The 26,690-nt window shown below is 42.3% G+C and overlaps 1 protein-coding gene across 1 annotated transcript; it reads right to left on the reverse strand.

The window, feature by feature from the left end:
- Positions 1-23,046: 23,046 nt before the first annotated feature.
- LOC131285488 (transcription factor HES-1-like) lies at positions 23,047-25,244 on the reverse strand. The gene is made up of 3 exons (XM_058314345.1): positions 25,155-25,244; positions 24,144-24,239; positions 23,047-24,018 (listed from the first exon to the last, which is right to left on the reverse strand). Exons 1-3 carry the CDS (start codon positions 25,242-25,244, stop codon positions 23,047-23,049), a joined length of 1,158 nt encoding a protein of 385 aa, XP_058170328.1.
- Between the last annotated feature and the right edge of the window lie 1,446 nt (positions 25,245-26,690).

The following is a 26,690-nucleotide window of genomic DNA, read 5'->3' on the forward strand; positions in this document are numbered from 1 at the left end:
CCCCGAGCGCGCGGGTGGATGTAGGCGTCCGTTTGGGGTGGCATAATATTTTTCTCCTATATTTAATTTATTTATTTCGATTCCTTTCAAATGTTATAGTCACGTAATTAGGTGATTAAAACCGACGGCCGGGTGCCACCGACCGGGCGAGCCGTTTTCCCGGGGCCCGCCGCGCTCAGAAACTCAATTAGCAATTAAACGTGGCATTTTTCTTAATTACACGATACTTTTTCACTAATTAATAGGAAGGAGCACCATCGGCTCCCGATTCGTGCCGGCTTTTCCTGGTTGCCCACGCGCGTGTGTGTGTGTGTGTTTTTATTTCTCCGCCCTTTTCGCCTCACATTAAATGAGGTCCTCCTTAGCTGGAGCCACCCAGCGCCACCCTTCCAAATGAGTTTCGATTCGATGACTTATGTATGTATTTTAGTTGGCTTTCGTTTTTCTTTCCTCCCGTCGACCGATATGCTGGTCGATAGTCGTTTTCGTATCGTTTTCCGATACGTTTCGCCGGGACGATGTGTGCACGTGGGGGTCATCAGCTCCCCCTCGACCCCCTAGACCTACTCTCCATTCGATGTTCCGTCCCTTTCTTGGCCAATTCCGCATGGCGGAAAAGGGGTTTTGCATACATTATGAGCCGAACCGGGAGATGCTTACATACGCGAGCTGATTTGCACTTCGCCAAAAGGAACCCAGTTGGTGTGTTTTATATCCGCTTCCGTCGCTCCCAACCCTCCCTCTTCTTCGTCTTCGAGGAGAAAGGTAGAAATAAAAGGTCGTTTCGAGTTGTTTGCTGTAATGTGCTAATTTCGCGAGTCACTGGAGCCACTCGAGCTGCCGCCCTTGCTCACCGTCGGCCTTTTACGGATCGGGATGCAAGTGAAAAGTGCAACCCGGGAAACCGGGGACCACCGCGCACTGCTTGCTGAATGGCATTTGGTGACGGTATTTATCAGCTAATCAGGCTCTAGTGGTAGCACAAAAGGAGCAACGGATCGCAAAACTGCTGCTCAAAGTGTAGGGCAGAAAGGAAAATAATCCAAACGGAATTGACTGTGAGACACTCGTATGTGTGAATCCGTTACTCCAGAAATTTGGTTGATTCAGGACAATATACTGCAGTGGAAAACCGATCGCACTGCCTAATTTACGTAATAAATATATTTTTATTGAGAAGTTTTATACTTTGAATTTCACTTTCTCATAAATTACATTTATAATACTGAATTTAAAACTAATATAACTGTATTGATTAAACATTTCAGTTCAAATTAATTAGTTTTCCGAATTTTCTGTACAGATGGGTTTGATTTGATTGGACAATACATTTATGTTTTATTTACCGCATCTATCAGTTGGAATATGAAGTTATCTGACTCTTCCTTACAATGTTTCATGTTTGCTTTTTCGGAGTCACAAACACTCATATGTACTTTTGTTACATTACAAAAAATGTTTAAACTTTTACAAAATTTACATTAAAAATAAAATGGAAATTTATAACAGTTTTTATAGAATATCAAACAACAACTAATGTGTAAAAAAATGAATGATTAAAACTCTTTATGATTTGGTTTTTTACAATTTATGAAAATGATAAATTAAATTGTGAAAAAGCTAAAAAAAGTCTGTATATTGAACATTAAACATAAACACTTGACATGTTTAAGATGCAAAAAGAACCAAACAAATATTGAGCAAAATAATGGAAAAAGATAGATGACACTTGTTCGCCATTTTAAACCACCAAGACTTTAAAACTGAAATATTTTTTTTGAGAAGGAAATGGTAACTTCGATGAAAATTGCATTTATCAAGACTTTCAAAGAACAAAAGATACTTTCCGTTGCTAAGTAGGAAGTATCGTATTCTTTTGTGCTGGTTGTTTTGTTTGCAAAGATCAATGAAACTAGCACTACCCGCAACCGGAAGCGGGAAAGTTACTGTAAGGCCTGTAAGTAACAGGACACGACGCCTCAAAAACAATAAAACACCGACCCTTCGTTTCTTCCGTGTCTCACGTGAACCCTTTTTTCCCCGAGAAGTCGTATGGAAATCTGCTCCAGGTGTTTTCCAGCGTATGCATCTTTGCCGGGGCTAACCTGTTTTTAACCAGTTTTATTTTTTCTTTCGATGACTCTCCTTTCCATCGCACCGCTGTTTGTGTAGTACTTGCACCTGACGTCAGGACATGCGGAATGTGTGCTTGTGATTCTTTTTCCCCTTCGTCCGGGAACCTTCTTGCAGGCGCCAACAGGAAGCCATCTCGAGCGCGCCATCGAAGCGTCGAAAGTTTGCGAAGCCTTTTACGGTGCCGGGCAGAGCACTCCAAATCTTATTATAACTCCCGGTATGTGCTTCAGATGTGCTTTGCTGCCTTTCTTGTCCAGGAATTTTGTTGTTTTTTTTTTGTATGTTCTCCCCTCTCCCATCCTTCCTGTTCATTCCATCGAATGCAGCACCGTAGCAAAACAATAGATGAAGCCAAGTGTTCGTTTTTGTTTCTTCGCCGCAGGCACGTGTGAGGATACGTCTTGCGAAGCACCGCCACACGATGCGCACAATAAAAGGCTCAACAACGCACTCTCCGAAGCAGTCACACTTGGCACACACAAACGCACACACATGTGAGTGCTAAGGAAAAGAATGCGGGGAAAAATCAACACCAAGAAAAGGGGTAAAAAGTCACCTCCTTTTCGAAAATAAAAAACAAACAAATGCGGATGCTCTTAACCGAGGGCGGTGCTGTCCTTCGGTTTGGTCAACATAAAAATTACGAAAAAAGGATATCAAAACCAAAACGTTAGAGGAGAAGACATGCAGATCGACCTGCTCGGGATCTCTTTGCAACGGAGGAGGATGAAAACAGTTCGTTCCCGTGTTTTCCCGTGTTTTTTTTTTCGATCAGAAAAGGCCATTGGCTTGCCCGGAAAAACTGTCCCCGCTATCACCCGCATTTCCGTCCGCCCACCGTTGACGCACGGAAGATGGTCGCCTTTTTGATTGAAGTGCAATTGCCTTTGTTAATTTTATTTCTTGCGGCGTCGGCCCATCCGTCCGCTGTGCTTCTAATTGTGTTTAAATAATGGAGCAAGTGCTGGCACCCAAGAAAGGACACACTTGGAATGGAGCGGTCCACACAAAGCACAGGAAAACTTGAGGGAAAAAAGAAAAGTTTTGCGTATCTGCCGATATGTGAACCTCCCTTCCTTCGCACGGTGAGACTTTTCATTGCTTCGGGTGGCGCATCTCCCAGGTCACCCGGGAACAATGTGTCGGTGATTGTTGTTGTTTTGTGGCGCACAAACACCCACCCTAACTCAGGACACGGTTTTCTTGCCGCAGGAATCAGCAGGAAGTCAGCTTCTCAGGATACAATTGTTATGGTCCGTGTCGTGCGAACGGAAACAAAGAATGTTGTTTGCGATTGCTTGCGGCGATGCAACGGTGTCGTTGCTTTGCAATCCATAATGCATACGGGTGAGAATAATGACAGGCTGTAATGAGCCGTGTTTGACACGCTTGTGACACACATGTGAATAAAACACATATGGTTTTCAACAACTTTTTGTTTTCAAACCGTGTATTATTTGCATCTAATTTTCATTAGTCGCTTTTTGTTGTTTGCTTCAAAAATTCAATAGCTGTGAGTTTTACTCATCTGTTGTAATGTCGCCCACATTTTTCTCTACCTTATCGATGTACTTCTAGATAAAATTAATTTCGAATTAACGTTCAAAAGCCGCCGGAAATGGAACAGTTGCAATTTTTAAGTTCCCTTTTTTTAAAGATATTTTACATAAAATTGAATCTGGCACTTTTCGTTTATTTGTTTATTTACCGGCAGTGTAAATAGGAACAAAACAAAGTCCTTGTTCTTGCACATTTATGTCCTCTCATTCTAAAAGCCGTATCTGTCATTGATTAAAAATATGTTTGAAAACATTTCTGCACGCTTTTGATGTTTTTTTTTGTTTCTAGATTTTTTAGTTTGTCTTAAGGATACGGAATGCAAAGTATTAAGACAACAACTAAGGAAAAATAAATTATACAATTACGAAACAAATATTATCGTGGATTATACAATTGAATTAGAATTTCTATAAGCATGTTTATTTATTGTTGAGTAGCTGAACGTTTATGTCGCAAAATGAGACTCATGATAGCGAAGTAAACCGGTTCTAGTACATAACATTTTATGTGAAATTCCTGTGTTTGCTACGTTTATAATTCCTGTTCCTAACTTAATACAAAAAAAAAAGTCTTTTTAAATATCATTTGCACTTCAGCAGCAGATATGACGGAGTACTTCAAACGAAAACAAAGTTTGAGTGATTTGCCATCAAATCAATGGCCATAAATCATTTTATCAATCATATTACTTCCTTGGTTTCCTCGGAACAAAGCACATTCACCATTAACTCGCTACCAACAGTTTGTCAAACGACGTAAACCAGGGCTAACCTGTATTAGATTTCCCTACTGGATTAAAAAAAGAAGATAAATGAATTGTTCACTGTTGCATTGGAATTGAAAGAACACAGGAACACAAGACCAGTAGGAAACATTGCGATTGAAACTATTGTACTTATCATTTCACATGATTGAACTTAATGTCCGTAATTTATTCATCATTACAAAAAAGTTACAGCTGTTTCTAATTAAAAGCCCTGATTGGTATGTTGCTATTTCAAATCGTCTGTCAACATACGGTCAATCCACGAAAATTATTCCGGTTCATGCTTTTCCCAGTTGCATACCTCTTCAAAACGGATACCCACTGCAGTTGAGTTGCATAATTTTCCATCGCCCGATTCGAACGGTTACTTGACTTTCGAGATGCGGTTGCGGACGGAACAGACGTCGATACCAATGCTTCCCATCGACGACGGAACGGAAATGAATACACGGGACAATAATGATTGCGGCGTGGCGGGAAAGCGGAAAATTAAAAGCTCGTAATAAGCGAAGAAAGCGAACGCGAAACCGTCGAAATGTATGCAAAATTGGCATTTCCATAATTCACTCGAGAACCGTGGCCGCGGCTTCAGTCACCGCATTTCTTCGGGGCGTCGTTTTTGCGTTTTTGTCATTCCTATTTAATTGTGACTGGACAGAATCCCTTCCTCAGATGATGCACCGTGTCTCTTCGAAACGCCAGCGGCCACTGACCAGAAGAAGACAAATAAAATTAAAAGCAACAAAAAAAAATAATACATCCCTACACACAATCCTTTTCCGGTTCCGGAGCCGTGTGGCCGACCGGTGGCCGCATAAAATTTGAATACGATTAAAACTCGTTTTAATTATATTTAAAGGAGTAAAAGCTGTAAATACTCTAACCGGGCACCGGGCATAGAATGTAATTTTATAATTAAACCTCAATTAAGTTTGTATGCAAATCATTTCCATATTTCATGATTTTTAGACCCCGCACCCCACCGTCCCAAAAACCACCGGAACCGACGTTTTCCCCATGGTTGTTTCCCTCGTGGAAGGAGAGTGAAGGAAACAAAAGCGCTTCACCTTTTTTTCCGGTTAGGAATCACGTCGGTCCGCCTCGATGCTGTTCCGTTGGACGGTGGATACTTTGTTCTTTGAGTTCGTGTGACGTTTTGACGGGTTTCTGATCTCGCACAGCTTCACCGGATGACCAGGAAGGAAGGATGTCTTTTTCATTTCGTTCTCTGCCCAGTGGAAACCACAAATAAAATCCTTCAAACGAACGGATGGTGTAACGGTGCAAGGCGTTTCATTATTTTATTTTATCCCACTCCACGTTTTTATTTCGAACCTTCATCGGAATGAATCCTTTTCAAATCACCACTCTGACTTACAAACACTTTTTTTTCTATCGTAAGTACTTTAGTACCAGATGAACTGAGTTTCCTGCGAACCCTTTTGGCGCATAATTAAGTGTCGAGGGATGTTTACATTTTTATTGGCTCAATAAATATCAAAGAAAGAAAATTAGGTGATGCATTGAAGCCCATTACCGGAGGGAAAAAAAACAAAAGAATTAAGTTAATGTTTGAGAGTGGTGAACAAAAACGAACCTCCGTTCGGCAGCTGATAAAACATAATTTATGGATTTCACTGCTCTGAAGAGGGGAACATTTATGCTGCTTCTAAAAGAATGCACTTTATCCTTCTCCCTAATGCCGATGGCGGTCGGTTTTAGAACCCAATACCCAACAGGCTTTTTTCGTGCGCGTACTTCGATGAAAACGGTGCTTCATAAGTTAATTTGAAAATATTGAATGCAATTTTTTAATTTATGTCCATAATAATGGAATATACGATGAGTGCAGTTCCCCGTACGGGGAAAGTCGGAGGAAAAACTAGAAACAAAACAAAAATAGTACGACTCCCATTCCGGGGCCATTTTGGATGACCGCATATGGCCGGCTGACGTGGAAAAATGCGTCGCCAGCACACAAGTGGCAAAATGGCGAGTGGCCATTTCATATTTCTAATTGAGATTTTGATTTTTAACTCAAACGTTCGCCCCGGATGGAGCCTTTTCGGGACCCCGTTTTTCGTTTTTTGTTGTTCAGTTTGCTTGTTTTTGTTGTTCCACCCGGGGTGGCTGGAAAAGACGGATAAGGTTTCTGTGAAAAACGAAAAGAAATAGGTGGTTGGGGTGGGGGGGGGGGGACAAAAAGGCCCACCGTCCACCGGGACTTATTGCACCCACATGCACATCGACGCCCCACCGGGTAGGCAATTTCTTTTCCCACTGTTTGTTTTTTTGACGTCGTTGCTGTTGCTTTGTTTGCATGTCGCATGATGGGTGGTTTTTCTTTTTTGCCTACTTCGGTTTCCCTATGTCCGAGGCACCTCCCTCCAGCTGCAACGCAATGGCCGTGTGTGTACGGTGAAAAGAAATTAAAAAGAAGCCCATAACGCACCTAGCAAAACCAAAAGTAACAAGGGAAACGTTCGGCCGGCGAGTAAAGATAAAAACAAAAATCGAATGCAATAGAAAACCGGTGAGTGGGCGGATGGGGGTATCGGTTTCCCGCTGGATACAGTGCGAATGAAACAGTGCAAGCAGGCACACGCGAAAGGAGATGGCTACAAGTTCCGGCCCTGCTCGTCGAAGCAACTCGTCCTTCTCTATTACACACTTACCCAATAGCATCATGAAACGCACTCACGAAAAAAGCTCCTTTCGCGAACCAACACAAGCACGCATAGCTAGGGAAAGGAGAAAATAAAAAGAAAGCTCAAACACCACCCGGATGCCGTGGGGCAAGGCGCGGTATCGCGAAGGAAAATGTACAGCCTCCCTCGGAAAAGCGGGGTACAATAAAAGGCGTGTTGTGCGTTGGGCCCGTATCGTCGCCAACCGTTATGCTAGCCTCCGCCCGCGTAAAGGCAGAACGGCACAACACGACGAGAAGACGAGAAAAACTACGGTTAACATACGAAAAAAGGAATAGCCCCAAACCGTACGCAATTACCATTCTGACTCGAAACGAACCGAAATGAATTGTGAAAACATCGAAGACAACGGGCTGCTAGAAACACGTTTTCCTATAAAGTGCCGTTCAGTTTGCAAAGTTATAAAAAAAAACAATATAAATAGATAGATAAAAATAAAACGAGCAAACAATACAAAAAACTGGAAACTTGAATATAGAGTCTAGTAGAACAAAAAGTTTCAAAAAAAGCATAAAAAAGATAAAATGCATTAAAAACTGAAAGAGATAATCATGGTATTAAAATAAATCAAGAAAAGTGTCCGAAAGAAACCAAATTCACCAGAACATAGACAATATAACAATATACCGACTCCCAAGTGCTCGTCGTTGGTACAAAAGAAAAGGAAAAGAAAAGTAGAAAAAAAACAGGTTCACCAAACAGTGGAAAAAGCCACCCCTGGAAAAACCCGCTGCACGCGGCCCTGGAGCAAACACGAACGAAGTAAGTGAACTGGACACAGTGTACAATAGGAACAAAACAACGCCTTTCCACTGTCCCGCTCCAGGATGCGCTTTGTGTGTTCGGATCAGCACAGCTGTATGTATGTGTGTGAGGGTCAGTGTAGTGGTCAATCGCAAACGATTGCATATCGTGCGTGTACGCATATCCTGGCCATCGGTTAGTGAAAGTGGAAGAGAGTGTGGGAAGGCAATGAAACTGAAAAGAAAAGCCTCGCCAACGAAACGCTTGTTTCGATCGTTTTTCTTCGGAAGCACTTGAACAACTCGCCCCATTCTTCGGACGATTCGTGCCTATTGCCTTCCCGCTTGGACTGTTCCCAGTTTTTTTACAAAAAAAAGCGACAAGGACTCCGAAAAAAAAAATCGTACCATAGGGGGAGTGGGAAGGGAGGGAAAAGGAAAATTACGCACACATGCCGAGTGTTGGGAAAGATCGTGACGGCGAGCGTCGAGAGCTTGGTAAATCCGCGGTCCACCCCGGGTGTCCTTTCAGGGGAAAACTCTTTTCATTCTTTCCCCCATCTTTATGTATCTCCCAACACCATCCGTTGTTTCTCTTGACCTCTCCGGTTTGCTTACTCTTTGGAGTTGATTTTACGAGGAATTTCCAGGACTACATATAACTACAAAGCCTCCTCCACTTGGTGCGGACACGTACAGTGGTTTCCATCTCATAAAGTTCAGTATCCAAATCATAAAAATTCATAAGAATGTTTAAATCAAAACAAAACTCCTTAAGCACAATGAAAAATAGTTTGTTGCTCTAAAATTAATATAATCAAACTTAACACGTTGACTTTCATGACTATAGTCATGGGTTCTGAAACATTTTAAAATTAAAAAAAAATTAAATTTGAAAAATAAAATAATTACAAAAATTGATCTTTTTGAAATTTTGGCCTTTTGTCTGGTTTTCAAAAACCATTTATTTAACAATTTTCTAAAATCTAATTCAGTAATAGTAATTAATAATTTTCTTATTTCATGCAGCATTTAGTCAGAATATTTTATTCATTTTAACATTCAAGATACTAAGACCTTTTTATTTGTATAAGAGAAAATATTTTATTGATGTAAAATGTAAGAACATCAACGACAAAACTTTTCCCCTTTGATGGTTCATAGTTTTCTGTTTCGTTTATTTAAAAACAAATAATTTGCGTTTGTCACGCTCGTCCTCAAGTAAATCCAATTTAATTTTCATTTGTCTTAATCACATTTAGTACAATTAAATAGCGGTTATCAAAATTTTACGACATCCTTCGAGCGTAATATTGTTTAAACCTGCTAATAAAATATTTTTGCAGAGCTGGGAGATCCTGTGTGGTTACGGTAATGCCAAATACTGTACACCGTAAAGCCTGGCTGAGGATCAGAGGTGGGAGGTAGTTGATTCACGCTCACTTCTCCTCTCATTCGGTGGATCTGATGAACGATGCGAAAAAGAATTGGCATACACCAGCAGCAGAGGAAAAACCTCGACGTAGAAGATAGGACAGAAAAAAAATCTTATGCTTTTTCTGCTCACGTTGCAGAGCGGAAAGGAAAGGGGGGTGTTGGGCACAACAATGCTCGCGACATGTGCGTCAATAGCGTCGACTTTGGCTCGCGAGCTCTGCCCGCTCCTCATCGACGCCGCACAGTCGTCCTCCCCTGACCACTTGGGGGGACGATGGGGAGCAGGAAAGCCGCTGTCAAAATCAGAAAACAAAAGTATGGAAAATAGTAGCACTCGCACACTTGCACACTCGCACATCAAACGGTCTCTCTTTCACCCCCAATATCTCACAAAAGCTCCAATCTTCCGAGTGGTCAGTGGAGCCGCGTCGCGCAAAAAAGCAAAACCTCGAACCAATCGACGCCCGCGACGCGAAAGAGTTCTTATTTTTTTGCCAATGGAACACACACGCACACAATTTTTCCCGGCTTCGTTCGGAAATTTGAGGATCGGAAGCGCATTGCTGAAGGAAAATGCAGCAAAAACGCCAAAACCTCCCCGCGAGCGCACGGGCGGTGGCAGGAGCAAACGAACTTATGCCCATATTATATTGACCAATCGACATCGGGAGCGGCAGCTAGATGGCAGCATAGAAAAAAAAATCACACACACATACACTACAGGATCCGCCACCGGGGACCAGAGGAAGGAAGAAAAAATCTGTAAATGTGCACTCATATTTGTATTATGTATGTAGCAGGAAGGCAAGCATTTTTGTGCATCTTGCAAGGATGGAAATGGATGGGCTTTCGTGGGGTGCAAGCCATCGGGGGAGCAACGCAGAGTTGGTGTTTCTCACAAGCGTTCATATATTGCCCGAGCGATTCGAAGCATTCATACGTTATTTTTTCATTTTGTAGGGTGAATTTTCCACCCGACGTTGGGAGTGAAAGGATAGTGCCATCGATGAAGTCCTCGTTTTCGAAAGAGCGAGGAATATGGATGCGAAATTATCATCGTGCACAGTGGTGACGTTGATGGCCACAAGACAAGCAGGAAGCAACTTGCACGATGGATATTGTTAATCAAATTGACGGAATAAGTATAAATATTAAATATTACTACTGTTAACAAAGCATCTTTAACAAAACATTAAATATATTATTATGAGGCTCAGGATTTTTTTTAAAATATGATCAGTATGTTTTAAAGATTAAGATTGAAGATTTATTAACACTCTGACGGCCGGCTACATCTATAGATGTAATGGCTCCGTTTCATTTTGCATCCGATCACATCATTTTGGTGTGCTGTCAACGCTGTCACCAGACACGCACCACAGACTACTGAATGTAAACAAATATCAAATGGAAAGTAAACAAACTCCACAGGGTGCGTTGCTCGTTCGTAAAGTGATATCGTAATGAAAAACACGTGTGGTTTCGTTGGCGGTAGAACACAGAATGAATTCATAATGTATTTCAGTATTGACAAATGTGTCAAACTGACACATAGGGTTTATACACAAAGTTTGTTTCTCCAACACGCCCGCTCAAACCTTGTAGTCCCAAAAACGCCCGCTCAAACCTTAGAATCGGACAATCCTAGACATGTACGCAATCTCGTGAAAGCTGGTGCAGGTAGACCTTTTGTCAATATATCCGCTTCCTGTTCTACTGTTGGAACATACTGCAACTTTATGGTACCCTTTTCTACTAGGTCTCTTACAAAGAAATACTTTACATCCACGTGTTTCATGCGCACTGAATCCTTTTCTTCTTGTAATGCCCGCTGCCACAATATCCAATCGTCTCTTTCCTTTAGTTCAGATATTGATCCAGGTATGTTATCAACATAGCACAAAGCATTAAGAGCAAAACTGGCATTAACTTGATAATCTTTATGCCACACAGGAGCATTTCGTTCTCGAACAGGCCTGGTATTAGAATTTTCTTCACCTTCAATTATTTCCTCTTCACCAGTGTCGTAGTTTCCTTCGCTTCCTGTGCTCTCCTGATCATTCATAACCTCTATGTTATGATCATTGCCTTCATTTGTTTGCTCTGCTTCCTCTTGATCTAAAACAACTACATCAATGTTATCGTAGCTTCTGGAACACTCACTCCTTTCGACGTTCTTCAGAGTTTCCATTTCCAGAAAATCAACATCTCGCGCTACAACGATGGACTTCTGTTCAGGATTCCATATTCTGTAGCCTGCCGGTGCGTATCCGACAAATACGCCTTTCCATGCCTTAGCATCTAGCTTCTTGCGATTTTCTTTCGGTATATGGACGAACGCCGGACAGCCAAAAACACGCAACTTAGACAAATCAGGTTTGGTACTTTCCCATAACTCAGCTGGACTTTTGTCATCGTCATTCGCTCTTGTTGGACAACGATTAACCACATATCCTGCTGTTTCGACCGCTTGTACCCAAAAACATTTGTCGATCTTTGCACCTTCCAACATTGCCCTAGCTCGCTCTACAAGTGTGCGATTCATTCTTTCACTAGTGCCATTTTGTTGTGGGGTGTATGGTATTGTGTACTCTATTTGAATTCCTTGCCGACGACAAAAGGCTTCAAAATGGCGGTTTTTAAATTCTCCTCCATTATCACACCTTAAACGCGATATTCTTGTAGAGAATTTTGCTGTCACTAACGCCTCATATTTTACAAAAAGTTCAAACACCTCATCCTTACGTTTCATGGGGTAAACCATGACAAAATGACTCCAGTCGTCAATAAACGTCACGAAATAACGTTCACCATTTGGACCCACTGGTGTAATTGGTCCGCATACATCCGAGTGGATCATTTCCAGTATACGTGTTGAGCGTTTTCCTTCGTATGTTGTAAAAGGTTGACGAGTCTGTTTACTCATTACGCACGTTTCACACACGGTAGTAATTTTATCCGAATCGTCACACTTCACAGAATCTAGGCCTTTCACAAAATTATGTCTAATCAACTTTTCTAGTGTTCGATTATTCACATGACCAAACCTACGATGCCACAAATCAAGGTTTTTCGTGATTCGTCCGCATGCCACCAAAGATTTCTTTTCATTGCATTTTTCACTGACTGCATCCAGTTCATACAGCTGTCCCCGACGCGAACCTGTGGCAACAAGCCTTGTGTCTTTCCATATGCACACTTTTCCATCCTCGAACACTACTTTCATACCTTTCTGTTCAACTTTCAATACCGAGAACAGATTGAAGCGTAGTGCGGGAACAAAAAGAACGTCGTTTACCGTACACGGAATACACACACCATTTACTATTGAAACGAGCCGTATTGTTCCAATGTGCCGAGCTTCGATCGACGCGCCATCTTTTGCAACTGCTATTCTTATAGGAACTGGTAACGGAGACAATGATTCAAAAAGACCTTTGTCTTTCACTAGGTGGTCTGAACACCCCGAATCAATAACCCATTGCACCTTCTCCTGTTTTTCCAATAACTCATTGCTACTGACCAAACTGACGAACGAAACACTGCCGTTGCTTGCCAAATTCGCCTTTGGCTTTCTATTGGGACATTTTGAAAGTTTGTGGCCTTCTTGTTGGCACCCGTAGCACTTGAACATTTTCTTCGTCTTAAACACTTTCTTCGTACTCACAAAAGCCGGTGATCCGCTTTCAACTAAAGCCGGTTCCATACCTGAGCCTCGTTGTTTAATCTCTTCGTCCAACAGACGACATTTTACGAATTCTAGATTCAGGTTCTCTTCGGGCATGGTTTCCAACGCGGTCACTACCGTTGAGTACGCGGATCCAAGAGTCAAAAGTAAGTGGCAAACTACATCCAAGTCCTCGATCACTGCCCCTGTTGCACGGTATTCCCGCACTAAGCGATCAAATACTAGGAAATGATCCTGCAGTGTTCCGCTCTCAAAATGCAATGAGAGCATTCGTCGCTTGAGGTGCATTCGGCTGGCGATACTTTTCCGCTCGAAAATGCGAGACAAAGCGTCCCAAATAGCTTTTGGTGTAGGTTTATCCTGTACATATTCCAGCTGGGAATCGTGTATCCTTGACACCAACAAGCTTTTGCACTTTTTGTCCATTTTAATCCTTTTCTCGCGCGCCATAGCCTTTTCTCTACTTTTCTCTGCTGTATCACCAGGAGCATCACGCAGCTCCTCGATATCCGCCGATTCTGTTTCTACACACGTTAAAAGATCACGCTCTTCCAATAACACACGCATACGGAATTTCCAGGCATTGTAATTAGAGCCATTAAACAATGGGAGCAGAAAACGATCATTTTTCTCATCCTCCATTTTGTTACACTGGGACCATAACCTAAAGTGATATCGTAATGAAAAACACGTGTGGTTTCGTTGGCGGTAGAACACAGAATGAATTCATAATGTATTTCAGTATTGACAAATGTGTCAAACTGACACATAGGGTTTATACACAAAGTTTGTTTCTCCAACAGTTCGTTCGTAAAATCTAATAAAGATTGGAAAAGAATGATCAAACAGGGCGGCCAGATACGGAGGATCTAGTGCAAACGCGCCGGTCGCAAAGCGTTGTGACACCGTGAATTGTGCGGCCGTCAAAGTGTTAATTTAGTTAATGGGATGAATTATTCATTTTTCCATATTGCTTCTAAAATTGAAAAATAATCCAAACTATTTGAGAGAAGCTACAATTGTTAGATTTGAATGAATAAATTGTAATCGTAAGCGAGGTTTTTAAGCGTTTCGAACAATAATTTAATACCAGGTTTGTCGGCACACAGTCGTTTCTTCTTTCATGTCGGTTCAACGAAACGTTTTCCTATTGATGAGATATTGCCATGTGTTGCTGATTTCACACAAGGCACCTGAGTTATTTTGAAAAATCTCCTTGCATTTTGAACTTAAGAGTCAGATGTTTCAATATCATCGATATCTCGTATTTTCAACAAAGTTTATTTAAGTGAATGCATCACGACAAAATAGTGTGCTTCATTGATAACGTTACAGCAATAAACTTGCAGGAATTATTTATCCGTCACATTTTTTTGTGACCTTATAATAAATAACAATTTAATATCTAAATTTTTAATGCTAAATTGCATATCTATCACCCCGTGCTCATAAATGTTTTAAAAACTTTTCATCGCCAATAATTGGTTTGTGATTCGCAAGCTTAACCGATTGAATTCATATAAAATAACTTGTAACCAACCTTGTTAAGGGGGTCCGCGACAGCCGAGCGGTAGCGCCGGTTAGAAAATCGGCCCATGAGCGGCCGGGGCTCACCACCTCGACGGCGTGGGTTCGAATCCCAACCGAGACCGGACCCTCCCCTGTACGAGAGGACTGACTATCCACGTACAACAGGGAAACAAGTCTCGTAAGCCCTTACGGGCAGGCATGACCAACAAGGTCGTTACGCCAAGAAGAAGAGAAGAAGAACCAACCCTGTTATATTATTATTTACAATTATTCATAACATTTCTTAACTTCATCATTTTGGGAGCAAAACTCCGCTTTTCGTAACCGGAAAAAATCTTCCGTTTCATGAGAGTACAAAATTTGTCCCTCTTTTTGTCCGTGTCGTTGCCCATGGTGCACTGGGTGCAAAAACTATAATTTAAAAAAGCAATAGTTTTGTTTGTTATTATTTTATCTAGCGTTTTTTTTTTCTTTTTAGTTGGCTAGGATGGGTGAGAGGACAAACATCAGGTGGTTCAGTGCGCGAAAGGGGATGCGACTCTGCAACTCGCCGAAGCAAATCCGTCTCTTCCGAAGCCTACGATGACCAACGGCGCGATGCGTGTGTCCGCGTGGCATTTGAGTGTCTGACGGTTTGCATAAAGTGGTTTTTTAATGCTACTATGTTTTGTTGCTGTTTTTGTTTTGTTTGTTGTTATTTTTCCCCCTCCCCCCTACGTTCCCACCATGTGCTTCTCCTGTGTGGAAAGGATAAAAAACCGGTAGGCGCTGAAAATATCCAACGATCGTGTGTTTTATTTCTGGATAGCGCTGCCTCTCGCTCGTCCCCGCTGTCCGAGCTGCAGTTTACTCGCTCATGCAGTGCTCCGTCATCGTCCTGTTTTGACATTTTTCATCCCGACTCGCTATCTTTCTCTCCTTCCTTCCGTCTTTCTCTATAGCTTCCTCTCTTTTGAGCAACGAATTCTAAATCGAATAGAATGCATCCGAACGCCTTCATATTTGCCTCGCCACACATCCCTTCACCGTCTCTGCTCTCCTGTCCCATTTGCTGTTTCGTTCTTTTTTTTTATTCCTCTCTCCCTCTTTCAAGCACACACGCACACGAGCACGTCCATCAGAGACTTTTGGCTGGAGGCCTGGCAGAAAGGATAACGACAAGGACGACGTCGACGACGACGACGACGACGACGACGAACACGTACGTAGCGAGTTAACATATAGAGTAGTAAGTGTTGCATACTTTTTGGCTTTTAACCATGTACATCGTCACTTGACAGTGCACTCTCCCTTCCCCTGCATACTCCCTTGCCCCAAACAAACTCCTCGCTATGATCGTTTCGAACGGTCCGATCCGGTGTGCGAAAAAGGAAAAAGGATTCGAAAACGACGTTCGGAGTTCGGTTGCATGGATGTGTGTGTGCATATGTTGCACATGCCACTGTGTCTGCGCGTTTAATACCATACTTCGGACATTGGCCTCCCCCTCACAACCCATCGCAGCTTTGTTTTGCTAAATAAGAACGATGCTTTTTTGCGCTGATAAGAAAAGTGAAATGTAGGTGGTTAGAAGTCATGCTATATAGAGCTGCACTTGCCTCCTGCTCCTTCCACTGGTCAGTTGTACGACCCCTCCATACCTCCTGGCATTTGTTGGCCATCGCGAATGAGTGTCCGTTCGCTTAGGAACCTGCTACAGAAACAGTTAGCATAAAACACACGACCTCAGAGCTCAGGACCGGTTCGGGAAGGCAGGATGGGCAAGCTTTGGTGGCATATAAGGAAAATCACTAAAACACCGAACGGCGCACGGGAAGGGGCAACAAACAACAGGACGAAAACGAGGATCATCTAAATTAAAAACGCAAAAACAATCGCGACGAACGGAAGACATAGGAACGGTAGGAATGTATGTAGGAAAACTCGCCATTTTCCTCCGAATGTTCCCCGAAAAGCTGCTGGAACTGTGGAAGGGTAAGGAATAACGACGCCGAACAGCGGTTGATCATCATCTGATATAATATTTATGCTATTTATTTATTCATTCTTTGACTCCTATTTTTGCAGCAAGCGGGAAAACCCCGTGTTCCGTGTGTCCTATCCTCTATCCCGAACTCCTAAGGACGGAGCCGGCTGGTTAGTTTTACATACACACATGCGGCCATTGGAAAAATCGGAACGCAGAACGGTGGGCCATTTTTCGCGGAATGAGATGCTATTTTATTTTCCATTCGTTTCGCCGGGAATTTTGATAATGTTCTTTTCTTTTTTCTTCTATTCTCTACCTGGCGATCGGAGGAAGGACCTCCACAGCGTCGTTGTTGTCACTATCGCAGCTCGGGTTTTTTGTTCATATCCCCCGTTGCGTTTTCCGCAAATGGACATGGTCCGGGCAAGTGTTCGTTAGTTTTATGGCGCACGAGGGCGATGATGTCAATTTCTGCCATATTTTTCTAATGCATTTTGTTATGATCTCATTCGTGGATGTGTTCTCGCTCTCTTTCTTTCGGTATGTGTCCCCCTGCCCACCACCCACTGCAAAAAAATACTGCGACAAACCGGGCACATACATACATGCAGCCTTCAGCTCGCGCAAGGGATGTGGCCTTCTGTTTGTGATTAGTAAGAAAATCGTTTTCCCGTGTCCCGAACGCTGCACAGCGTAGAAAAAACAAAATCATTACCGTTTGATCGTGTCGCCTTTCGGCAGCGCTAGTAGAGAAGCAAGTAGAGCTGTGTGTGTGTGTGTGTGTGTGTGTGTGTGTCCTTCATTGCCACAATAGCCAATAGAATTTGCTGTAGAAACCTTCACCCAACGGCGGTCGGTCGCCGGTTGATGGTGATTTTGCAATTTTCGATTCGATTCCGCTTTATTTTTTCCTACCATAAATGATTAAAAACAACTGCATGCTTTAACAAAAAAGAAAAGTCCGCCATTCGTCCTGAGCAGGGGCAAATAAAAAAAGGCACACTAAATAAAGAACGAAACAACTGTCAGCTCAACAACCACAATAAAACGGCGAGCGTTCGAGTTCCTTTGATCCCGATTTGTGACCCCAATGCAGTTGCATGCTTTCTAATGAAAGTTTTTAACTGGTTTCTTCATACTTTTGCTTTTTAGAACACTTTTTTATCATCTATGCCTATGGTTCTTTTATTAAACGATAATTTCAAGAAACTTATCCCAAGTTATTGCCTTGAGCTCTGAAGTTACGAGAACTTTGGAGTATTCTTAAATTATATTACCGCATGATTCTTGTATTTTTTTATCTCTCCACTCTCTTTTCTTAAGCATTAACACCTTTACTTAATCGCTTTAACCAAAGCTTTGTTCATTCCAAAGACGTTTTCCGTATACATCTTTTTATAAAACATCACCAAAAACCTATTTCTTTTAGTTTTACCCTTAGGTTCCTGTTATTTTAATGGTCCTCAATAATTTAGGTTACATAAACTCGCATTTGCTGCGATTTTGAAAAGATTTATTTCCAACGTCCATTCAACAACTTGACATGTTCTATAGTACGATCTTATTTTGAGATCGTGTTGTTCGTAGAGCAGCAGGTAATTTCCGTTACGTCCCAGGCTGGTTGAATTTTAAATACAATTTATGTCAGGTGTAGCCAGTTTTATCTAGCTTTTTTAATTTTAACTTTTTATTCTAGTTTTTAAAATTGTTCAAGCAGTTTCATGACTTTTATGAAATAATATATATATTTTCACGAAATTATTTTGTAATGATATTGTTTAGTTAAAACCCATGCAAGTTACTTTTGCTCCAGGTTTATTTGATATTGCCCTGCATTCTCTACTTTTCCTTCGAAAGTGTTGTTTTTAGTTTTTGGTCGGTCAATTGGATTAACCAAATGCCTCTAACACTTGAGGATTTAAAACTATCAGTAAAGTTTGTGGAAGAGATTAAACTTCATAAAGTCATATGATCGCATCAAAATTGCTTTCAACCCGAAATTGGTAAACTTCGTTAATCGCCTATCTTTTCTAACCCCGTAAGAAAATCTTTTTCTTACAACTCAACTCCAATGGAAGAGAAAAACGTTTCCCAACCAAAAGAACCGTTTGGTAGTGACTTCTACAACCATAAACCACACACTTGTACCAATCCCTGTCCATCGGGCTGGAAACAGGTATTAACACAACGTACAGCAAACGGCATGCGGCCCAAGAGTTGCCACTTGTTGCTCCCTTTTGCCCTATATTATATGTATAAATATATAATAAAATATGAAAAAGGGTGGGCAGGACGAAGAACTCACTCTTTCTCCCGCGCCCGCCAGTAACCCCAGTTGGAAAACCTGAGCCGCGGGTGGAAAATCGTGGTGGCATGTCGCTTCGGGAAATGTCACCCCACCCAAGGTTCCGAGTGTGGGGGAAAATTGTGCTGGTCAAACGAGCTTTCTTCCCATTCCATCACTCTTTTTTGTTTTATTCCGTTCCCGGCATCCACGAGGCCCGTGTTCGCGCTCACGTGGCACGAGGATTTTGGGGGAAAACCCCCGTTTCAGCTTAACCGCAACTCGAATCACCTCCAAACGCCGAGCTCCAACGCACGCGAGTGTGGGAAATGGGAGTTTATTTTGAAGAAATGCGGATGAAAGTTAAATAATGGTTTCCGTCCTTTTTGACGCCGGTTTTTCAGCCACAAACGTCGACGGCGAACGTGAGCGCGTTCCTTCCGGATGAGGTGTGTTTTATTTTTCATTTTCTTTTCCGGCTACCAATCTTCATCGGACGGCGGTCTGCAAAAGCCACAAATGAAAACATCACATGGTTGTGCACAAGGAGTGGAAACAGAACAAAAAACAGGAAGAAAGGTAATTTTCCCACAAGCAATTGGTTAAAAACTCGAGATTTGTTTTAATAAAAGTGTGCAAAAGCGGGCGGAAAAAGAGATCCAAGCAGCATTCGGTGCGGTGCGCCTTTTGGTATGCAATCCGGTCATACATCAATGCTTGATGTAGATTCCAACCTCGCAGCATGCCTTCAATTTTTACCCGGAAAAAAGGATCATGGAAAACGAAACTCAACCCCTTCTTCGGGAGAAAAACCACTTGTCACACACTCGAACGACTTACGGCACGTCGGAAACTTCTGTCTCTTTTCCATTCTTTCTTCCCCGAAAAACGCGGGGGGGTTTCGCTGTGAATTTAGAGACGAACCTTGACAGATGAGTCGGGAAAATCCTTTCCCTGGGAGAAGGAGAGTAAATTCCAAAGAAACGTGTTTAAAACGGGACTGAAATGAACCGCCCTGCCACGGACAGAAGTAATTCAAAGAACCGCGTGGGATTGTGTGAGTTTTGAATCCGCTCCTACCTTTCACTCGTTGTGTAGTGTTTTCCGAAATTGTTGTCATAAATGAAAGCTGTATGTTTTAAGTATTTTCCATCAAATTCACCACTCTTACCATTCTCCCCAAATATGTTTTTGTGTCCCTTTGTAAAAAGAAAACCACAGTATTCAATTGTGGCCTTTTCTGATGAGCTCGAGTTTGGCAAGGTCGTGAACCCTTGTAAATCAGTTGACCCTACAGCAAGTTCCATTCCAGGGACCGGAAATGGACCTCACTTCCGACCGACATGGAATCCGTAATGAAGCATTTTAAATTGGTGCATCATTAAAATATAAAAAAGCAGTGATATTAGTAAAATTCGACGAGCCGTTTGTTTGCCACCGAAGCTCGGCTTAATCATATGAATGGTGCGAAAATGGTGCGGGAAAATCCCATCACCAGTTTCGCTCGCTTGCCACTTCCTCCTGTCCCGCGCGTTAAATGAGCCAGAAAATGGCTAGCACCTCGCTTCGGCGGTTAAAGATTGTTTTAAAATTTATTTACCATCGCCACACTTCCGGACGCGCTTTAAATACCGTCCAGTGGGAAGGAAAAGGACATTCACGCGGTGCAATACAGAACACTCACACACACACACACGTAGCTAAAGCCCCAATACCCCAAAACCGAATCGAGCGGAATGGGCAGCACGAGTTTCGTTTTAAGCGAGTTCCGTTTCCGTTTAGACTATGTTATGCATTTTCCTATCGGGCTGTAGTTTTTATTGGCATTTCTGTGATATTCGTGTTTTTTTTTTGTCATTCCATTTGTTGTCTTCCGGCTGATTATAATGTCAATGTTCTACTATTTCCTCAACCCACCACGCGAATAAACCCTGGCCGGGTTTGCTGCGGTTATGCCCGACCGGACCGGATCTGGACCGAGTCCGGCGACATTAAATATTTAATTAATATAATTAATATCATCCACTTTATCTTTATTTTTATCTCTCTTAACACACTCGCCACCTGCCGCGGGCCGCGGGCCTCCCGGCAACGCCCGGGCAGGCGATAAATGTTATCGTAATTAATAGTAAAAATAATATATTGTCATCGCAAACAAGCAGCAACAGCAGCATCAACGCGAACCGGGAAAATCGGGACTGTGGAAAGTGTGCATTAAATTATGTCAAGCAAATGTGGTTGGAAACAATCGACACATTTCAATCTGATTGCTATCTGATTATCCATTCCACGACGGCGTAAAATGATTTTTACAAATGGTCCATTGGAAAGTGGGTTATCAAATGCGTAACCCTTCCTTTCATGAATGTTTGCCGTAATTTAATTGAAATTGTATTTTCTAATGTTCTTATTTTTGTGATCATAGGTTTCGTGTAATATAGTTTCCCATTTTTATTCATTCGCTTCGAGTTGCTTGAGTAACAATTATCGATTAAATTATATTTTTTAAATTGCGGCACAAACACTTGGAGGCAGTATACAACCTCACCAAATGAACAACATGATGGTAATGGTGATCAACTGAACAACGTACGGCCTCAGGAAAAAACAATCTCGATCCCATACGATCGAAATTTCAGTGATCTCAACACGGCCCAACATTTTGCAATATCGTTCCAGTATCGAAAATTGCAAAAAAATATATGTTTTTGTGAAGACTTTCCATGCAATATCGCACAATAACGAACTGGACCTCAAAAGAGATAGATTTAAACCGTTTTTTCAAACCAAATCGATTAAATTCTGAGCAGTTTGCTTTGGAATACAATCACATGTTGAGAAATGTGTTAAATTTAGGAATAGGTTCATTTTCAGCCTGCCCACTTGTAGAACAACAAAAACCATCAAATAAGCGAACGTACCCTGTTTAAAATTGTTTAGGTTGTTTAAAATTGCTTTAGATAAACTATAGACAGGGTGAATCGAAATTTTTGTGCGTTTTGAAAAAATTAAGTTTTACAAATCTGTTTTGAGGCTGTTTTGTATAATTTTGCTTGATATTAGGTCTGCATGTTTAGGGCTTTTTTTTACCCTCTCATTTGACTTTAAAATTTAGAAATCACATTTTTATAATCCGTAAGAAACATTAGCCAGTGTTGTAAACGATTACATGAATCGTTAAAAGTATAGTTACATTCAATGCAACACATTTTTCAGAATTTTAAGAATAGAATAGAATTAACGATTTTTTGAAAATTTTAATACACGTTATCCTGTCATGTGTAATATCGACTCAAAGGTGCAGTATTCGATGTTTTTGGAAAATTATTCAATTTCCACTGCTCAATTTTTGCTACAATTCTGTTAATTTTGCTCGTAACCTATTTTCTCACTTCTTTAGAACGGTTCTAGTTCTTTTCATACAAATAATGAACATGTGACAACATAGCGCAAAAATCCAAGGCATGGTCCCTTCCATGGTGCGACACTTTATCGTGCTTGCACACTTTTTTTCGGCATGCGTATGTGAAAACAAATGTTATTGTACTGTATGTGTGTTGGGTAACACAGTAGCACACGACTCAACACTAGTTCCAACAGCTTAATGCAGCATTGGACATTTTTTAAATTTTGCAAAATTAAATGTTGTTACTATCGTGTGTTTTATTTTAACTAGAGACAAATACAAATACTAAACAACTAAACGGAAAAGTGTGCTGCAATGCGTTTATCACAAGTTTGTTCCCTTCAGCCGCATCCCAGGACTTAGTTCGTTCCCATAACATAAGAAAACAACCAACATAATAAGCATAGTATCGTTACTCGATATCACAAAAGTATTTATTTCTTTGAAGGAGATCATGAAACGGTATTGTCGTTCTTAAGCTGTAAGTAAGTGTTAATCGTCTGAGTTGTTTGAAAATTCACTGGTAAATTCTCCAACTTGTTTACAAATAAAATCAACAAGGGATAAGAATTCAAATAAAGCAGAAAGTTGGAGTCATTAAAAGATACCAACCGCACTATAGAATTTGAGAGTTTTAAAAGAGTTTACCTTTTTCTTCCTTTTTTCAATGCTACAGTAACACAAACTTCCTTAATTCTTAAGCTAACATTCCTTAGTTTAATTAAAGCGTGGCAGACCACAACCGAGTTGGTGGCTGATGCCATTAAAGCTCTCTCGGGGTTGTCAAAGAAAAAACGATACGAAATTTAACGGTAGAGGTCACCAAGGACGCCACATTTCCCCGTTGGGATTATCTTTTCCCTCTTCGCCGTCGGGTTGCTCTCGGTTTGCCTCCCGAGAGGAGGTGTCGGAACTCGGGCCTCCTTCCTCCCGGCTGGTGTCCGGGGTTTCGTCCACCAACGAGCGTCCCGTCGGCACAAAGGGGGACGACCCGAAATGGTGGCCAAGCTTGCCGAACCGGCGTTGCGTTGGCTGCGGGTCTTCGGGGCTCGGTGGCGTTGGGAAGATGGCCAGCAGTCGCTCCATGGTGTGCTGCTCGCTGGCGGTTCCCGTCTTGCCGACCGGCGTCATCAGCGTCGTCCCCGAGTCGTCCGCTTCGCTGGGAGGCCCAGGGCTTGCCGGAGGACTGGGAACGACCGGGTTCACCGGGTGACTCCGTTGGTTGGGCTCCTTTTCGCGTGGTGTTGTCTCCCTCTTGAGCTCCGGAACTTCCTGATCCAGCGACGCCGGAAAACCGCCATGGCCCGGTAGCGTCCCCGAGGGAACGCCCCGCAACGGTCCGAAGAAGGGAAACGGATTGAAGGGCATGGACGCCGAGAGGTCTCCGAGGAATCCCATGCCCGCCGAGGGAAACATCCCGAGCGACAAGTTGTTGGCAAACACCCGATTCAGCAAACCTTGCGTGTTGTTGTTGATGTCGTCGGGCGAGCTGAGCGGAACGCCACCGAAGGCACCAACTCCGCCGGGGAATGGGGCCGTCTTACCGGGGAAGGTGAGGCAACTCTCGAGGTGCTTCCGGACGCGCCCCTTCAGCCCCTCGTCCACCGTGCCGAGCGTGTCGAAGTACTTCGCTATCTCGTCGATGCACTCCCGGTATCCGCTGGCGAACTTTTCCGGCACCGACGGATCGACAGCCATCGCCACCGCGAGCCGACGCCGTTCGATGTCCTGCAGGTGCTTCACCGTCAGATCGAGGATGTCCGCCTTTTCCAGCTTCGAGTGGCGGACGGGCTGGTGGAGGGGAGCAAGGGCGAGAACAAAAAATGATCCGGGTCAGAACATGCGATGACCTTCATTGGCTTCGTGAGAAAGTTCCTCCCCGTAGCGGAAAAAAGGAACCGTTTTTTTATACTTACGTCCTTCTTCATCGCATCCAGCAGAAGGGACTTGAGGTCGTTCAGGTAGTTGTTGATGCGTGCGCGCCGTTTCTTCTCCATGATCGGTTTGTTCGTCTGTTCGAGAAAGAGTGTAAGCGTGGGAAAAATTAAAAAAGGGGTTTCAAACGGCTTCGTTTTGCAAACATTTGTTTCGTGTTTCATGTTTCAGTTATGAGAAGCTACTTCTTTTTATTCTTCACTCAATGGCAGACACACTTTCAATAAACGATCGGTTTATAGATAATTTTGCAAATGTTTTACAGTTGTTCCTGTTTTAAGAAAATAATTTTCCCTCCCTTCTTTTTTATCTCTTGCAATCAACAACATGAAACACCACATCTAATAATAACATCAATCTGCAATGCTAGCAAAATGCATAAAAGTATTTTGTTTTCGTGTTAGAATTACTTTTCATCTTTTTCCCAGCTTCAAACAAGCAAACTTCTCATTGTTTTGAATGTTTAAAAAAAAATTTTTATAGTTGCGTCCACAAAAGTAAAACTGGGTTATGCTTAACTGTTTTCCACTTTGTACAACGCCAGTTTACTGATAAAATAGAACAACAATCAATGGTGTGTTTTTTCTTGTACGGTTTTGCAACTGAATCGACTACACGATAATCTCCTTAAATTTTTGTAAATTTACTTTGCACATTTCTAACATTAACATTCACTCATAAATAAATTGTCTTTCTTTTCCGTTGGTTTCTTATCTATCTGCCTGAACAACTCAAATAAACACATTAATTTTAATACAAACTTTTTAACTTTTCATAAATAGAGTTTCTTGATTCACACACTTTTAAAAACACTTCTTTTCTATCACTTCTGTTATGTTTAAACATGATTAACTTTATATTTGTCAATTATAATAATTTAAATCAATCGCTTCTGTACAGCAAACCCCATCCAACAAAGCGTTGCAGCGTTCATTATTGTTTGTAACTCTCATCATTATTTCACTTGATCTTCACACTTTCGTTTCTCTTACCTTCCGGATTTCCGCCTTAATCCTGCGCAGATAGTTCTCCGATGCGTAATCGTCCTGTCGATGTGAGTTCATCTTGCTTGGATTTGCCATTTACTTTGCATATGATTTCCTATTTTATTCCTCTTTTTGCACAATTTTACCGATGTTTAACTTTTTGTGTGATTATTTTGTATTTTATCGTTTTCACAAATCAAATCAGTTATGTTTCATCGAATGTTTCATAATTTTGTTACATTTATTTTTTTCCACTTGCAGTTCCACTTTTCACACACTTTTGTTTCAGATTTAGGCAGGATTTCTCCACTTTTTCATTTAACACTAATTGAGTTGAATTAAACTACACGAATAACAACTGTTTCAATCAACATGCGTGTGGTTTACATATTTCACTTCGGTTTCTCACTTGTTTTGCTCCTTTAAAAATTTGATTGTTGTGTAACTCCCACTTTCTTGCATTTCACTTTGTTGTTGAAGATTTCTACTTTGGGGAGATTTCAACTTTTTGTCACATTTTGCACACTGGTGATCAACCACTTTTAAGAACGGAAAACTTTTCACTCACCAGGAAGTGGACGAGCTCCAGCTTCCAGCAGCGACGGCATCCGGGACGCGAATGCCGGAACAGATCGTGTGCCGGACTGCCGGATCGTCGGTGATCGTTCTAAACATAAAACCAACCGTGTGTCCTCACCACCACGTGCGTTCCCACCCCAGCCCTAGGCAAAACCGTAAGCAGCAGCAGCAGCAGCATGATTATCATGATTAACAATTTAACAACATTCTCTACACCCTCCCCAATCCTCCCCTTCACCCCTTAACACATCTGGCTGTGTGTGTATTTGCTTCCTTTCCGTCAGGTCTCCCTCCCGGCCCGGTCGTCGACTCCCTTTGCGTGACCGATCCGCTGTTGTGGGTCGTTGGGTCGACGTCTTTTCCCACGCCGTCGAAAACGTGACGTGAAGCAGCTGACCCACAACTCTCACACACAGACAAACACCAACAACATTCCCCCTCGGTGTCTCGCACTCGACAGGATGTAAACAATCTAGAAAAGGGAGACCGATCGGTCCGGAGTAAGGAAGCGAAGAAAAAAAAATTGAAAAAAAGAAAACAGGCACAACACACGGGGGGAGAAATGGTTATGCTCTCCATTCTATGCTACTGCTGCTGCGGCTGGTGGGAATTGCGCATACACACACAACCTTCGCACCGCGTGGTCTTGCCGTAGCCGTCGCGCCTTCTCAGGTTCTTTTCTTCGCAAGCGTTCCCTTCCGATCCGCAGAAGAAACAACCCAAGAGGGGAAGCCCTAGCAGCGTCTGAGGATGTGCAAGAATTCTAGCTCGTTGCGTGCGTGCGTGTGTGTGTGTGTTGTTTGGGTTTTCCATTTCATTTCCCCTTTCCTTGCCGTGCGCTTGGAAAAGCCCTTTGCTACGCTCTGATGGGCCCGAAAAATTCCCACACTTTGCGACCCGACTTCCCGAACGTTTGAAGTGGGATTGAAAGAAAGGAAATCCGAAGCAAGCGAGAAGGGACGT

The sequence above is a fragment of the Anopheles ziemanni genome, chromosome 3 (assembly GCF_943734765.1).
Source record: "Anopheles ziemanni chromosome 3, idAnoZiCoDA_A2_x.2, whole genome shotgun sequence".
Classification (NCBI taxonomy): Eukaryota; Metazoa; Arthropoda; class Insecta; order Diptera; family Culicidae; genus Anopheles; species Anopheles ziemanni.